A 16,721-nucleotide genomic window follows, 5' to 3' on the forward strand; every position below is an offset into this window, starting at 1 on the left:
CAAATAAATGTCGTCAGATGACGCTCATTTATCTGTTATTTTATTATGAAGAACATTGCCGAAGACCACGATGCTGTCCAACTCTTGACGAAAAATTATGCAATGAAAACCGATCAGCTAGGTGACGATGATCAACACATAAAGGAATAACAGAAGTGGATTAAATCCCCGATTAGTCAAGGCCTAATAACTGGGTGGGGCGAGGTGGGTTTGCCCCACGTATTTATTTCTATGGACTTAAATGATCAAGATAGAGATTAACAAGTGATATCAAAACTACAAGCTTTTACCCAAAAGAATGCCTAAAAACAAAAATGAATGTTAGAATTGTTTTCTAAAATTTGTCCGGATTGGCATCAACAATTCCTCAAAGAGCCCCGAAAAAACATTCGGACTTTTCGACAGCAACCTCTGAGGACTATTCACCTGAAGCTTTCCAGAAAGACCAAAAATCCCTACCTTTCAGGCCTTTCAATTTCCAAATTAACAAAGTTAATGTGTCTAAAATAGCAACAATCTGTGAATCATTTACCTATACGTGACTTTTACTTGCAAAATAGTGAATTTTTAGTTAACAGGTGAGAAGTGACTCGCTAACAGCCCTGCAACTATTTGTTTCGGCCGTTTCGGCCAACACAGAAATTTTCTGTGTGACCATCCGGATTGAACAACCTTCACACCACACACGGAAGTATCAAGGCTGAGCTACAATGATGTGAGCGGCAACGCGGCGCGGCAAGATTTGACAGTTAACCCATACATTTTCTGTCAAAACCTGCCGCGCCGCGTTGCCGCTCACACCATTGTGGCCCAGCCTTCAGATTTTGGACGCGGTCAAAATTTAGAAACGGTTTTTTCTCCGAAGTTGATTTTTCCTTGGAATATATACTAGATACCTAACTTCGGATGTGATGCATTCGATTCGCATCCGGATGCGCTTTCATGCACCCTGCTTCCGAAGTAGGATATTTATCATGCATGGATACCGAGATAAATCAGGCGAATTGCATTTTCTAACTTACAGTAGTTCCTTGGTGCAGCTGGGAGGTCGGACCGAAGTGGGACCAAAAACGTAAACCGCATCCATAACAACAAACACGAACTAGAGAAAAAATTGTCGATCTGTCAAAAATATGTCTCCTCTGGAGCAAACTTATTTTTGACAGATCGAAATCAGAGGGGAAATAATTTCCGAACTGTCAAGTTTAAGTTCGGACTCATTTTAACAACGCAATTGAGACAGACCCTTAGAAAGATGGCGTCTTCGGCAAAGTTGTTCAGTAGCTCAAGGACTATCATTATAAAAGCCAAGAGATTCGAGATTTTGCCACCAGGCGGCGCTAGTGAGCATAGAATTTTTGTTTTCCGGATAGCTCAGGATCCTGGCCACTTAGAAAGATGGCGTCTTCGGCAAAGTTGTTCAGTAGCTCAAGGACTATCATTATAAACCCTATGAGATTCAAAATTTTGCCACCAGGCGGCGCTAGTGAGCATGAAACTTTCGTTTTGCGGATATCTCAGGATCGTGGCCGCTTAGAAATATGGCGCCTTCGACAAAGTTGTTCAGTAGCTCAAGCGCTTTCATTATAAAAGTTATGAGATTCGAAATTTTGCCACCAGGCGGCGCTAGTGAGCATATAATTTTTGTTTTGCGAATAGCTCAGGATCCTGGCCACTTAGAAAGATGGCGTTTTCGGCAAAGTTGTTCAGTAGCTCAAGGACTATCATTATAAAAGCCAAGAGATTCGAGATTTTGCCACCAGGCGGCGCTAGTGAGCATAGAATTTTTGTTTTCCGGATAGCTCAGGATCCTGACCACTTAGAAAGATGGCGTCTTCGACAAAGTTGTTCAGTAGCTTAAGGACTATCATTATAAACGCTATGAGGTTCAAAATTTTGCCACCAGGCGGCGCTAGTGAGCATAAAACATTTGTTTTGCGGTTATCTTAGGATCCTGACCACTTAGAAAGCTGGCGTCTTCGGCAAAGTTGTTCAGTAGCTCAAGCGCTATCATTATAAAAGCCAAGAGATTCGAGATTTTGCCACCAGGCGGCGCTAGTGAGCATAGAATTTTTGTTTTTCGGATAGCTCAGGATCCTGGCCACTTAGAAAGATGGCGTCTTCGACAAAGTTGTTCAGTAGCTTAAGGACTATCATTATAAACGCTATGAGGTTCAAAATTTTGCCACCAGGCGGCGCTAGTGAGCATAAAACATTTGTTTTGCGATTATCTTAGGATCCTGACCACTTAGAAAGCTGGCGTCTTCGGCAAAGTTGTTCAGTAGCTCAAGCGCTATCATTATAAAAGCCAAGAGATTCGAGATTTTGAAACCAGGCGGCGCTAGTGAGCATAGAATTTTTGTTTTCCGGATATCTCAGGATCCTGACCACTTAGAAAGATGGCGTCTTCGGCAAAGTTGTTCAGTAGCTCAAGCGCTATCATAATAAAAGTTGGCAAAATTTCGAATCTCTCAGCTTTTGTAATGATAGTCCTTGAGCTATTGAACAACTTTGCCGAAGACGCCATCTTTCTAAGTGGTCACGATCCTGAACTATCCGGAAAACAAAAATTCTATGCTCACTAGCCCCACCTGGTGGCAAAATCTAGAATCTCATAACTTTTATAATGATAGCGCTTGAGCTACTGAACAACCTTGCCGAAGGCGCCATCTTTCTAAGTGGCCACGATCCTGAGATATCCGCAAAACGAAAGTTTCAATCTCACTAGCGCCGCCTGGTGGCAAAATTTTGAATCTCATAGCGTTTATAATGATAGTCCTTGAGCAACTGAACAACTTTGCCGAAGACGCCATCTTTCCAAGTGGCCAGGATCCTGAGCTATCCGGAAAACAAAAATTCTATGCTCACTAGCGCCGCCTGGTGGCAAAATCTCGAATCTCTTGGTATTTATAATGATGGCGCTTGAGCTACTGAACAACTTTGCCGAAGGCGCCATCTTTCTAAGTGGCCACGATCCTGAGATATCCGCAAAACGAAAGTTTCATGCTCACTAGCGCCGCCTGGTGGCAAAATTTTGAATCTCATAGCGTTTATAATGATAGTCCTTGAGCAACTGAACAACTTTGCCGAAGACGCCATTTTTCTAAGTGGCCAGGATCCTGACCTATCCAGAAAACAAAAATTCTATGCTCACAAGCGCCGAAAATTAGAATCTCATAACTTTTATAATGATGGCGCTTGAGCTACTGAACAACTTTGCCGAAGACGCCATCTTTGTAAGTGGTCAGGATCCTGAGATATCCGCAAAACAAAAGTTTCATGCTCACTAGCGCCGCCTGGTGGCAAAATCTCGAATCTCTTGGTATTTATAATGATGGCGCTTGAGCTACTGAACAGCTTTGCCGAAGGCGCCATCTTTCTAAGTGGCCACGATCCTGAGATATCCGCAAAACGAAAGTTTCATGCACACTAGCGCCGCCTGGTGGCAAAATTTTGAACCTCATAGCGTTTATAATGATAGTCCTTGAGCTACTGAACAACTTTGCCGAAGACGCCATCTTTCTAAGTGGTCAGGATCCTGAGCTATCCGCAAAACAATAGTTGCATGCACACTTGTACTGCCTGGTGGCGCAATTTCACTTAAGCAGTGCTACGACAAAAATTTTGAACCCTTCATGAAAAACTGGATTACAGTTGAAGAGAATTGCTATGTTGCTAAGGATTATATTTTTCTGTTCCGCTCAAGTTTGATGGTTTTGATCTTTACTTTATTCTTCTTAAACAGAATTATCAGCCACATGAACATTTGTGATTCGGCCGAATGTATGGCACGCAACACTTCCTTCAACTTTGGTGAACATTCGGTATCGTTATTTCTATTTTTTTTTTGTTTTTGCATATCACACCCCCATTAAATTGGCTCTTTTGATAACAATCGAGCAGTGTTGCCATCTATTACCAAAATATGAAAACTTGAACGGCAATTTTGGAAAGTTCTCAACCCATGCTTCAACTTTGCCGAACATCTCGAATCAGTATTTCAGCATCTAGACGTTGCATTTTTCAAAAACATAATTATAACCCTGATTTTTTTTTACGACCGATTTTTTTTACGACCCCCGATAACGGTCGTAAAAAGAGGTTGGGGTGTACCTATACTCAGAGTGAAAGGGAGTAACGTACAATTGTATAGGTATTTTATATAGATGATTTATGTTACGCAACATTCACGAAGTGAGTATAATCAAATTCGAGAAGTATTACAATTTTTTGGAGTTTTGCGGATATTTGATCTTTGTTTCCGTAATTTCAGGTGAAATTGATAATTTTTCTCGGTTTTTCTAGTCTGTTTTCTATAATGTTGACAATGCCAATCACCTAAATGCAGGAAACAAGTATGATAGTGAGCCTCATTCGCTCAGTTACCGAAATTTCCATACAGATGTGATTTTAGTGCTGAAAATCATCTCTGAAATAAAAATAATCAGATAATTCTCTTTCGGGTTGAATTTGATCACTTTTCAAAACAATTATTGTTAGGTTTGAAAACAACTCTACATACTTAATCCTTCAAAACTTTCAGGTTGACATCATGTCTAAATCCTTGTTTAAAATTAGAAGTTTATAGATGTCTGTCAATGTCGCACCGAAAAAAAATGGAATTTTACATTATTTTCATTTAAATAAACATTCCTTTACCTAACAAATATCTACAGCTCTATTAATCTATATAAATAAAAATGGAATGGTGTTTGTATGTCACGAAATGGCTCAAGAACGGGCCAACGGATTTTGATGAATCTTTCACAGTTGAATTCCTTAAGGACATTATAAAAGGAAGCCACATAAAAAATGCATGAGTGTTGGTAAAGTAAACTTTTTCCCATATAGTGATTGTATTTGTTAGAACAAGAATCATGTTACAGATATCACCATAAGAACGAACTGTCAAAGTTTGTTTTGATTAGCTAGCTAAATGGCAGTGTTGCGGTAAGCTCATACTGAATGTTCTCAATTATATGAAAGTTATTCAAACTTGATTTTTATCCGAATTTATTCCTATATATTGGAATGGAAAAAAAATCATTCTTCACATTGTTTCAATTTCTGAAGCACAATGTCTCGGAAATACGGCAAAAATATGTGATTTATATAAATTATTTAGAAACAATTCCGGCCCCACTGCTGTAAAAATCACCAATACTACCACACAACATGACTGCTTATAGTCACCATCGCGAGTGTTTACTCTCCGTAAAAGTGAAATTGAAATTGGAAAAATAAAGCCAGTTCAACGTGATTTGCAAGGTTTTTTCGGTATTTTAATCAAAGTTATAGAAAATTTAGATGTGCGCGGTCGTAGTGATTACATTTGTATCGATTTTTACTTTAAAATTATGTGTAAAAATACAGTGAGAACTTTGCTGCTAAATTGATGCCCTCAAAAATGGAGGAAGAAGCTGAAAGAAACAGAAACTGTGCATGGTTTGAAAAATGCACGAGCTACGTCTCCTAGCTACAATTGTGCAACAAATTTAGTTTCAGTGGGTAGAATATAACCATGTGTGCTAGCTATAGCAGTTTCGCATCACAATCTAAAGGTAAGAACCGTAAAATTCGATTCACAAGTTTGCATATGTTTGTCCAAATCAAATGTATGGCAAGAGGGGTGAAAAGGAGGGAAAGTGTGGTAAGTGCCATGTTAGACGCCATTTCTGGCCTTGCTATATAATGTCCTTAAGGACTCCGACGTGTTCGTGTGAAGGAAAATCTTAGGAAAGTCTTTGGAGTAGTCGGAAAACGGAAGAAAACTAATCTATAATTTTGCATGGGGGATGGACACGACGTTTAACAACAGCCTACTTGATGGCAAGACGAAGTTTGCCGGGACCACTAGTAAGAAAAAAATCGTATGACATTGCGATCAATTTCACCCGAATTTACGGTATACTAAAATTTCATATGCTTTGTACCAAGGGCTCTTTTCTAGAGATCTGACCTGGGCCCCCCGAAGCCCAAATCCGGCACTGGGCGCTGAACTTGCCAATCATCGGTCTGAACTCTTCCTCCTGGCCAAGCTGAGCGTTCAAATCTCCTATGATGATCTTGACGTCGTGGCTTGGGCAGCGGTCGTACTCGCGTTAGAGCTGCGCGGAACATGACACATATTGTAGCCAAATATAAGCACAGTGGCTTCCAAAAAATCCCACTTCCGAAGTGAATCAAAAGTGCCAAGAAGAGGATCCAGCTCTAGGTGCATTCATTCCCACGACATACTCAGCCGATCTCCCCTATCCGAACCAAAACAAAGAAGCAAAATGTTCTTTGATATACCTAAGACAGGACGTGACATCTCAACTAACACTGCCCCGTTGTTTTTCAGTCAATAACCTTGACGATACAAAAGCCAGTGCTTCCAGTATCTTTTTTAAGCAAATCTTTTTAACAAATTCAAGCGCCAAGGCTCATAATTTGATGTTTATTGCACGCTTCATTCATTTAGTGCAATAGAAGTTGCTTGCTATTTTCAAAATCAGGTTTATATTCAAATTGGAGATTTTTTAAAGAGAAAGTTGATATGATTTTCATTATATCGCTTAATTTTTAATTATTTTAGCACTGTAGGAGCATATGCGGTAAACTTAGCATCGAATATAAACATATTTAAAACAAAAACATATCATAAAAAATTTCGAAACTTTTGATTAAAACTCTTTTTATTGAACTAGCAACACGGCCGAACCAGCAACAAAGTGCGCTGCTGCAATCCAACTCAACGATGTGGCAGTAGGCCTTTGCCAATACGGCCAATGAGAAGTGGTCTTTTTTGACAGACAATTGGTTTCGTTTTTGTACTCTGACCTGACACGTCTTGTCTTAGTGATATACAAGCGAACACTTTTTCTTTCTTTATTTCATCTGCCTGTATGCAAGTGGGCGGGACAAACTAGTTGTTTGGCTGTGTATGATGAGAGTGCGGTACTGCAGCAAACTGAATTGGCATGTGTGCCGTGGCGCGCAAAGCAAGGCACGTGTGAAGCGTTATAATAAAGCCGAGAAACGAACGAAGGAGAATTGGGAAAAGAATCGGTTCGTTCTTTTTCAGGTTCACTTATGGTAACACGGGAGATCGTGTTATTTTCCCTATATTTTGTCTCACTTTAACAATCATCATCAAAACTTTGCAAAAGTGAATCTTGAGTTTCAGTGGACCGATGAAGCTGGAAATTGTATGGGGTGTGCCCTACATGCATAGAATATAGTGATACATTTTTCACATCGATGTATAGAGTGGTACTCGAAATTTGCTACTTCAAATCAATGCAAAAAATGTATCACTATAATCTAAATGTGTAGAGCACAACCCATACAATATTCAGCTTCATCGGTCCACTAATACTCAAGATTCGCTTTTGCAAAGTTTTGATGACGATTGTTACAGTGAAACAAAATAAATGGAAAATAACACGGTCTCCCGTGTTACCTAAATGGTATCGTTATCGTTTTATGCCTAGGTTCAAGTCTTTTTCGGCTTCTAGAAGTTAGTTCTGATGGGTATAAGCGCACATTTAATCGCTACATTACCTTACAATTAAAACTGACCAGTCGATGTTTCATGCAGATGGAACCATACTAAAAACAAAATTCTATGGTTACTATGATTGTCCCCTCGAACAACTTTCCAAAGTATTTTTTCTATGACACGAGTTTTCCATGAGTCAATGGTCGAGAAATATCGTTTCATGAAGGTTTCAGTATTTCAAGTACTATTTTAAATATGTTCTCAAACATCTAATCAATTGTCAGTCACAAAATATTTATGTTACAGGAGAAGAATGAACATGTGTTAGCTTTAAACATTTGCAAATAAGTTTATGGCATACCTTCGAGTTATTAGTTTATTTTTTCTAGGAGAGACTGTGACCAATTTTTTTTATAACAATAAGCACATATTTATAAAACGTAACTGTCTGAGATAGTGACAGAAAATAAATTGAATTTGCGTTGCAACTGTTTCGATATAATATAATTAAACTTATCACATTGTATATCAATTTATTGGGTGCTTTGAATAAGAGCATCTCTGAGCTTGTAAAATTTTAATAGATTAGTTTTAAAGAGAAGTAATGCAATTATCTTGTTTGCATGACACCAACCCCCTCAAAAATCAAAACTATTGAAGGGGAGATTTTTTGTTTAACCCTTTTTCTTCTTCTCCTTTCTGGCGTTACATGTCTACTAGGACAGAGCTCGTTTCTTGGCCACAGTTCAGAGCTTTCTTTGCCAATTGATCCATTTTTTTGCCTTTGTATATCATGAGGAATTCCATGCAGAATGAGTCGAAAACATCAGAAACTGCGCGATGATCTTTAATTTGGATTAAATATTACTCATGTTTTCATGTTTTTTTTTTGACTCAAGAATAACTTTTCAAAGTGGCCTATGCATGCAACTTATTTGATATATTCTAGTTCCGAAACTGTTGACTTTAAATCAAAAAAATCTTTGGAGAAATTAAAGTAAACCGATTGGACTATAAGAAATATTGACTGAAAAAATATTTCATTTTTGTCATGAAAAATTCAAAAATAAAATTTAAATGTTATGTTACACAAAAACCCCAATATAAATATTGTTGTAATAATAATAATATAATAATAGTAAAATTATGAAATACAGTCAAACCTCCATGAGTCGATATCTGAAGGGACCATTGACTCATGGAAATATCGAGTTTGACTGTATTGTCCAAAACATCTGTTTCCTATCAAGGATCTATGATGAAAATTTAAAAAATATTCAAAACTAGTGGTCCTGGAAAACTTTGTCTTGCCATCAAGTAGTCTGTTATACAACGTCATGTAATCCGCCATACGAAACGACACATTAGTGTTCTCCTGTTTTCTTGATTATTCCGGAAACTTTCTCGGAATTTTTCCTCGCACGAACACGTCACACCCCTTGTTGAGTGCAATAGTGAAAACCTAACGTCAATCCATTGATCGCTTCTCAAGCCATTTCGTGACATACGAACACCATTCCACTTTTATTTATATAGATAATTGGGTTTTTGTGTAACATAAAATTTAAGTTTTATTTTTGAATCTTTCATGCTGAAAAATAAAATATTGTATGAGTGTGATTTTTTTTAGTACACTGAGTGGTTCTCTACAACTTCTCCACAGAACTTTTTTCTCAAAAAATCAACAGTTAACTAGAATTTGTCATATAAATTGCATGCACAAATTCATAGGCCGTTTTCAGAAGTTATTCTTGAGTCAAAATAATCAATTTATCTATGGAGAACCCTTATTCTGCATTTTTTTTATTAGTATCATTCTAAACATAACAAATTCATTTCTTATATCTAGGTGTTCTGTGTTATTAGACAACACTTTCATCCTAATTTGGTAAAACAAATTAACAAATTTAAGATTTTATTAACATTTTTGTTGGATGTTCGGACCTCTTCAGAGAGACGCACTTGATGATTTGTGCTTTAATTCTTGAAGCTGAAAAAGGTTTATTTCAATTATGTTTGATCAACTAAGATTATAGCAAACTTACGATTTAGTCTCGTTAACTTGATGAATATCCAACAAACATACGATTTCGATGAGCTGACTCCGAATTCACAGATCTACCAAAACATTTAAATTTAAGTATAGTGATGTACCGAGTTATAATAATTCATCTAACTTACAAATCGATCCTTTACAATCCAATTCAACAACTAGATTTGTTTTAAGTGAATATCTGAATGAAGAAAAATACTACCGTAAAACGGGGTAACTTTGATAGTTTTTTTGAAGAAAACTTGAATATTTTTGCATGTTGTTTCAAAGATTTACAATTTATATTTTTAAAACAAGTACTGGCATCCTAGCTATCGATTACAGTCGATAAAATGACAAAAGATTTATTTTGATTGGATATATAATTTTGCATATAATCGAAAGTTGGTTTTCTGTTTTGGGGTAACTTTGATAATGGAGCATACCTCGAACAAAATTGAATGAATTACGAACATTTGTAGGGCATTGCATACCTCTAGGCGTTTAACGTTATATGGAAATTTCTGACTTAGATTACAAAAATGGTCCCAGTTTGTGAAAATGCTTTCCGCTAAGAGATTTGAGACCGTATTTAAGTTCTATGATAACTAGGCTGTCAAAGATAAGTGGCCAACTATTCAAAACTACATCAAATAGTGATCGTAGAACAAATTGTTTGTAAGCGTTTCGAAAATGCTAAAATTGTGTAAATTTTTTAAATTCGTATAAAAAGCCTAAAATGTTCTTGATTCAAATGAAAACCGCTCTTACATGAAGTCTTATACTAATGTTCTTTAGTTTTGCATTCGATTTGCTTAACTGATTAACAGAAATGATGACATTTCGTTTAGTATGTGGTGGGTTACGCACTATCAAAGTTATCCGCATTATCAAAGTTACCCCGTTTTACGGTACCTATTTCACTGACATCTCGCTAGTAATCACTGTCATATGCTCGGCGACGTTTGTGTGTTGCATGATTCCAAACGGGCAGACTCCGATCGAGGGGTATCGTTTCAGACCTCCTCACCAGTGTTGCCGGAATTGGCAACAATTTTGTTAACAACATACTACATTTCATTTGCCGTAGCAGTTCAGATTTTTTACAGGTGACCTTCCTTTTCACCTGCTTATAAGCTTAGTATGATCTTGCTGAATAGCTACGCGTACTGCTATTTCAAAGTCGAAGAACTGACAGCCTAATACAATATAAAGAATAACTTCACTTTCCTGTTGTTTTTTTTCTATGTTATTTAGTATAAAAAGTGTGACATTAACTTTTTTTATTTGTTCTTTTGTATTTTTTATCCCAGCCCCCTCGTTCCTCTAATCTGGTCTCGAAAGTAAGGAAAATTAATATTTGCATCAACCTTATTGGCGTCGAAAAATGTGATTTATAGATACGTTTACGTTTTTCTAGTATTCACAGATATTTATAATTGAAAAGTTCAAATAATTTACAGATACTTCATTTATGATTTCCGAACTGTAAATATTTGAATCTATAAGTGGGTGACATATTTATTATCTGGTTTTGGTGGGAGGTGCGCAACTATCTATTAGATCTATGAAGGGATGCCCTGATAGTCCTGATAAATGGTATCCACCGTCTAGATTTCATGGTCCATATGAACATAATTTGAAAAATTCCAATAGGAATAATATTTGGATAGTCGTCTTGTCTTGTCTCGCATAATCTCCTTTCCTATATTTGTAAAAATTCTTATCAAGTTGACATCAACATAAAGCAATATATTGCTTTAGCGTTTTCGATAATATCTTATCTAGGGATCTATATTATCTACATCTAGGGAGATTATTGAAAAAAATGTGCAAATCCGAATTAAAAATTCATTGTCAAAAAAATATTTGAAGGAGGTACCCATTATCATCTCTTAAATTCATCAGTATAAAATATATAATTTATCCGTCTCCTACAAACTTACACGAAATTATGTCGTTTACAATGTTTTCTTGGACAGCTTTCAATTTCTACCTTTTTTTCCATTTTAATAAGACTTTTTTAGGGTCTAAATAAAGTACTTAAAATATAATTAAACATTGCAGGATTTTTCGAAAAATTTAAACCCAATTTAAATTGGGTCAACGCGTTAAACCCAATAATTTCAGCACCAACATCGATGTCCCTCGTTTTCTTATTTATCTCGACGCACTCGTGAGACGCAACAATTTCTAAAATTACACAACTAATGCCAACGCAAACATCCATTTTCCAGAATCTACCCGGGCTCGTAGAGAAACGATGGGATGTAATATTAATCACAATACCAACAGACGTTTATTCATAGGATGTAACGAGAATACTGTAATAGAAGTTAAGCCAAAATGTAAAAACGACGAAGAGGAAAGTAAGTTGCGCTGCTGTACCTGAGGCTCAAGACTCGTGTTTGATTGATTTTTGCTTTCCCCCCTCTTGCAGCGTACACCTGTCATGGCCACTGGCAGGAGAACCAGACGACGTTCATCATCGCGAAGCACCTGAGCTCGCAGCATGGCGTCTGCATCAGCTATGTGCCAATCGAGGGAAACCAGGTGCAGGTGTACGTGGGCGATACGTGTCACCGGCCCGGGATGCAGCAGCAACATGCCCAGACTGGCCAGTGGGGTAGTAATGGGGGGTACGGTGCGGCTGCCGGGTCGGTTCCGATGGGCGGCGGTGTTGGAAGCGGTGGTGGAGGTGGAAGTGGTTACGGAGGAGGTGGCACCACCACCATTCATAAGACTATGGCAAACGTTACCGTGCTAGGTGAGTACAAGAGAGGTGGGGGGTTGAGGAGGATGGGGGCGTGTATGCCCCCTAGAATTTTGATGTTTGTCTTTTCTGATGGAGACAGTAAGCTTGAGGGATTTTAAAGGAAATGTTCATCGAAAGTGCAGTGAGACGATAACCTGCCTGATAATGTGCCGCTTTACATATAGTTTCACCATTCTTCAATAAGATATTTTTCCATCATATCAAAAATTACTAACATTTAGTTTTTATCAAATTTTCAGAATAATACAGCCTAAATTTTCAAGCGTATCTGGTGGATCACCTAAACTAGAACAGTAACTCTTTCTCATACCCAATTATTTAGCTTCTTTTGCTCAAAGAAACTCTTCTTTCTAAGTTAGCACGATCAGAACAAATAGAATATATTTGTTTGGACATAGCTTTTGAAACGTTACACACTCAGCCAAGATTGGCTTGTTCGGTATTTTTTTTTATACTGGGTACGAATTGTAAATCATAAACAATACCAAACTTTCAGCTTTTATTGAAAACTTCCAAGGTTCAGTTATAATTTTACTTTTTACTGAACTACGGCAGCTGTTAAAAACTGACTGACGTTTTCACCCTATACTTGAGTCCTTAACGGGGAAAGCAAGTGTTGCTCAAGAGTTCCACTGAGGCAAAACTACTAAGGTTTTCGATAAATCATGACTTATGAACCAGCCAAATTATGGTTCCATTGAACGCTTAAGCATTTCGAAAATGGGATCATAGGCTTCATAAGTGAGAGCTTTGAATTATTTAAGAACCATTACTGGAAATAATTTGCATAGCGATCACTAGAAGAACTGCTCCGCTTTCGATGTTGGGTACAAGTTAATCGAAAGCAGATCACATGTTATCAAAGCATATCCATTTTTGAGCACGTCTGAAATAAAAGGCGAATATTATTACCGATTGATAATTTTAATTAAGCAATTATCATTGCGTTTATTTCCAATTTTCATTAATTGACTTATGAAGTTTAGTAATGGAACTCTTCACCAAAATCATAAGTAAAACTTAAAAATTTCAACGATAATCGTAGTGGCGCCAAATTATAATTATTCCTTAAGAAACTATTATGTGTCTCTGTGTCAGAAGTCTTTCGGCTGGAAGCTTTGATAACCGCCGTTTCGCAAATTCATGCAATGAATCTTGTATGTTAAGTTAGATTCTAGAAGTTTCCTGTCGGCTTCGTTTAAATCTATTCGTCAAATCAATTTTGATGATCATATAATTCCCTTCGAATTTTCACTTCGACCTATTTTAGTTGGAAACCTATGCTGTTATAATTTTAGATTTAAATCGAAATCCTATGCTGCTTTGATTCCGACTAAATTATACAAGGTAGCAGAAGTTAAAAAGTTAGATAAAGAGTAGGTGTTGTTTGTTTGGTCGAAACCGGTCTGTTTGTCATACAGCCATTAACATATGCATTGTCATTGCCTGCAAAATTTATCAAGCTGGTGAAATTTTCACTGAAACACTGGAAAGTTACTGCATCACCCATGCATTCGATGGTTGGATACTGATGGCGCGTGGGATAGCTAGTAAATCAGAATTGACTATTCGTGTCATGTTGATGTTAACTGGAATTAACTGGGAGGCGGATTATACATTGAACAAACATGTGTGAGTTGAGCTACATTCAAATCAATATTTGCTATACAATTTAGTGTGACACCTTTCTCGGATTACAACATTTAACCAAAAATTCGTACGAAAGCAACTGACTAAATTCAAGATTTTATCTGAAAATTATTATTTACATGATTCACATTCATATGATTTACATGAATTTTAGACTATTGTTGGCAAACATTTTTGAAAAATTTGTCTTAAAGATCTTCTGATGGATACTCTTGAAGTATATTGAAGGGATTCCAAAGAGAAGCATCTGAACAAGTTACTGTTAGTATTTTGGTGGAGTAGTCTGAAAGGGTTTTTGAGTATTCTCTTCATACAGGGATCTCATGATAAAACCTGAGCGGTTTCGTACGGATTCTTTGAAGCAAGTCTTCTCAGAACTTTTTTTCGGGTTGTCTGCCAAATTCTGGAGTTATTCTTGGTTGAAACATGGAGGAATTTATACTGAAGACTTCTCTAAGTTGATTTCGTGCCACTCTTGCCAGCAATATAATCTTCAGACTTTTCCAATCCATTTAAACCTATAATTTCACCCGTTACCTAGTCGAGATATCGCATTAAGTCGTGCTTAGGACGGTAAGGTTGTGGAAGGTGTCAACAATTATCTTTTTTTAAGATACTGGTCACTGATGCTGTTCGTTCCTCTACAGGCATTGCAGAATTCATTCTCAATTGATTTTAAAGCAAGCGAAGAAAAACATCTCATCTGTATTGGTCCATAATTGGCAATGATTCGCAAGTTGTATACATGTAGCTTGATAAATAGCAGCTGGGAAAGAGAGCCCAAAAGAGAGCGATGGTAAAACCCATTTTTATCTCTTGTTTACCAATGGTGGTATATATTTTACTTTACTGACGTGGTAAACAATTCTTGAACATCCTTTAGCAATAGTTTCTCAGAGGTTTGGAACTTGTTGAGAGGGGTTTATCATGCACTGTCATCCTCCCGATACAATCAGAGCTGTTACAGTAGATGATAAACAGACTTTCAAGTTGTGTTGTGGACTATGATAGTTACTGAGAGCGATAAGCGAGAGATTCTCTCAATTTTCTCAGAATTCAACTCCTGCCCCTCTGATGTAAACGACGGTTAGGCTTTCAAACGCAAATTTCACAAAATTGTAGGGAATAGCACTAATTTTCGACCTACAAGAATTCTGTGTCAATTTTCGGATATTCATGCAAAGTAGGCCAAAATCGTATGAAAGGGTCGAAAACTAGTAATGGGTTGAAAATTGGTGCTCTTCTTTTACTTGTTTAGTTTTATATCGGATAATAAATATTTACCAAAATATTCATGAAACAACTTTATAATTCAATCTCATTTTTCAATTTTCAGGCAAATGCGGCGACACAAGCACATCGATCACGCTTCACTACCATTACGGCAAAGGCTGGATGATTCTCGGTGTATTATCGATACTGCTGTTTAACTTTACTCTAAGATGATCACATTGTAAATCGCAATGAATCGGCATTTGGCGTCAAGCGCTCTGTTCGCAAAAACTAAGTTGGACAGAGACAGTAGCTGCATCAGAGGCATACTGAATCTAGAACAAACAAGCTGGATTTAACTGGACAGAACTCACTTACATTCATACAACACAACCCAACTGTCAAACTGGTGAAAACAACAGAATGAAAACCTATCAGAAATATGATGTACATCCCCACACTGTACAAAGTGATTTAGTAAGAGACAAGTAAAGACAAACGTAGAAACCCAAATAAACTTATGATTTTTTATTGTTTTTATCTCTTTGGTTTTATTTATTATATCTACAAAAACTCCCTGCGATTGAATACAGAAAAAGCGAACAAATCTTCCTTTCTCGAATCGGTTTCACTTAAGTGATGATTTAGCGTAAGTAAGCATATTATGTATACAGAGAAAGCCGGATGAGATAGAGCAGAATGAGAATTGAGTAAAGAAACCTGTATAAATTGTATCGGCGCCACGAGTATCGTCAGTGCAGGCGCAAAAAATACACACTTGTAAGGAAAAAAAGCCCTATAGTCAATATATTCTCCTCTTGTAACGAAATAATCGAGATAAACGCAGAAGTATAACCTCTATTGAATGTGATCGTTGTGATTGAGAACCCTCTTGATACCTGTGCTTTTGTTGGAAATATCTCCCTTATTCCTGAATAGGACTTAACAAAAAAATGTTGAAAATGCAAACGTCTTGCAGTGTTGTACATTTTTTTTTTCATTCGGTTTCGTTTCCGACTCGATAATCGAAGTCTTATGCCATTTTTCGTAATCTTGGAACCCACTAGAACACAGTCACACCCACACTCACTGCCAGCACCCTCTTGTGTATTTTATATTAAAATCACACAATTACTCACACACACACTGAACACGCCCACAAACACACTTCCTTATTCTAGTTCGAATGCAAAAAAAAAAGAAACACACAAAGTATAAGTAACTTTAAATACAACTGCGGATAAATGAAGTCAACGAATCACATTGCGCTTACGGTACTCCGACGTGAGGATGAAGAAGAAGAAAAAACAGTCAAGAGAGGTGGAAAAGAAAAAAGTCTGATCCGAACGAGGAACAAGACGAAGTATAGGCTAGAGCTGAGAAAATGTATAAAGCAAATTATTAAACTATTCATTTTTTCCTTAAATTATGTATCCAAGGTTTCCTAAAGAAGAAGAAAGAGAGAAAGAGAGAACAAACTAAACACAAGTGATGCGGTATATACTGTGCATGTGCATGCGAACTAAACAAAAAAAAAAGCTACCAGCGGGAAAGGGGGACAATAGGGA

At 37.1% G+C, this 16,721-nt stretch overlaps 1 protein-coding gene across 2 annotated transcripts in view; it reads left to right on the forward strand.

Moving 5' to 3' along the window:
• LOC5577649 overlaps nucleotides 1–16,454 on the forward strand; it is an 85,584-nt gene extending 69,130 nt beyond the window's left edge. For both annotated transcript variants that reach the window (XM_021838135.1, XM_021838136.1), the window contains exons 12-14: nucleotides 11,753–11,884; nucleotides 11,956–12,282; nucleotides 15,278–16,454. In XM_021838135.1, coding sequence (XP_021693827.1) covers nucleotides 11,753–11,884; nucleotides 11,956–12,282; nucleotides 15,278–15,387 — 569 coding nt within the window. In that variant the 3' untranslated portion in view covers nucleotides 15,388–16,454. The remainder of the gene's footprint in view (nucleotides 1–11,752; nucleotides 11,885–11,955; nucleotides 12,283–15,277) is intronic.
• The last annotated feature ends 267 nt before the right edge of the window (nucleotides 16,455–16,721 follow it).

The sequence above is a fragment of the Aedes aegypti genome, chromosome 1, assembly GCF_002204515.2.
Source record: "Aedes aegypti strain LVP_AGWG chromosome 1, AaegL5.0 Primary Assembly, whole genome shotgun sequence".
In the NCBI taxonomy this organism is placed as follows: domain Eukaryota; kingdom Metazoa; phylum Arthropoda; class Insecta; order Diptera; family Culicidae; genus Aedes; species Aedes aegypti.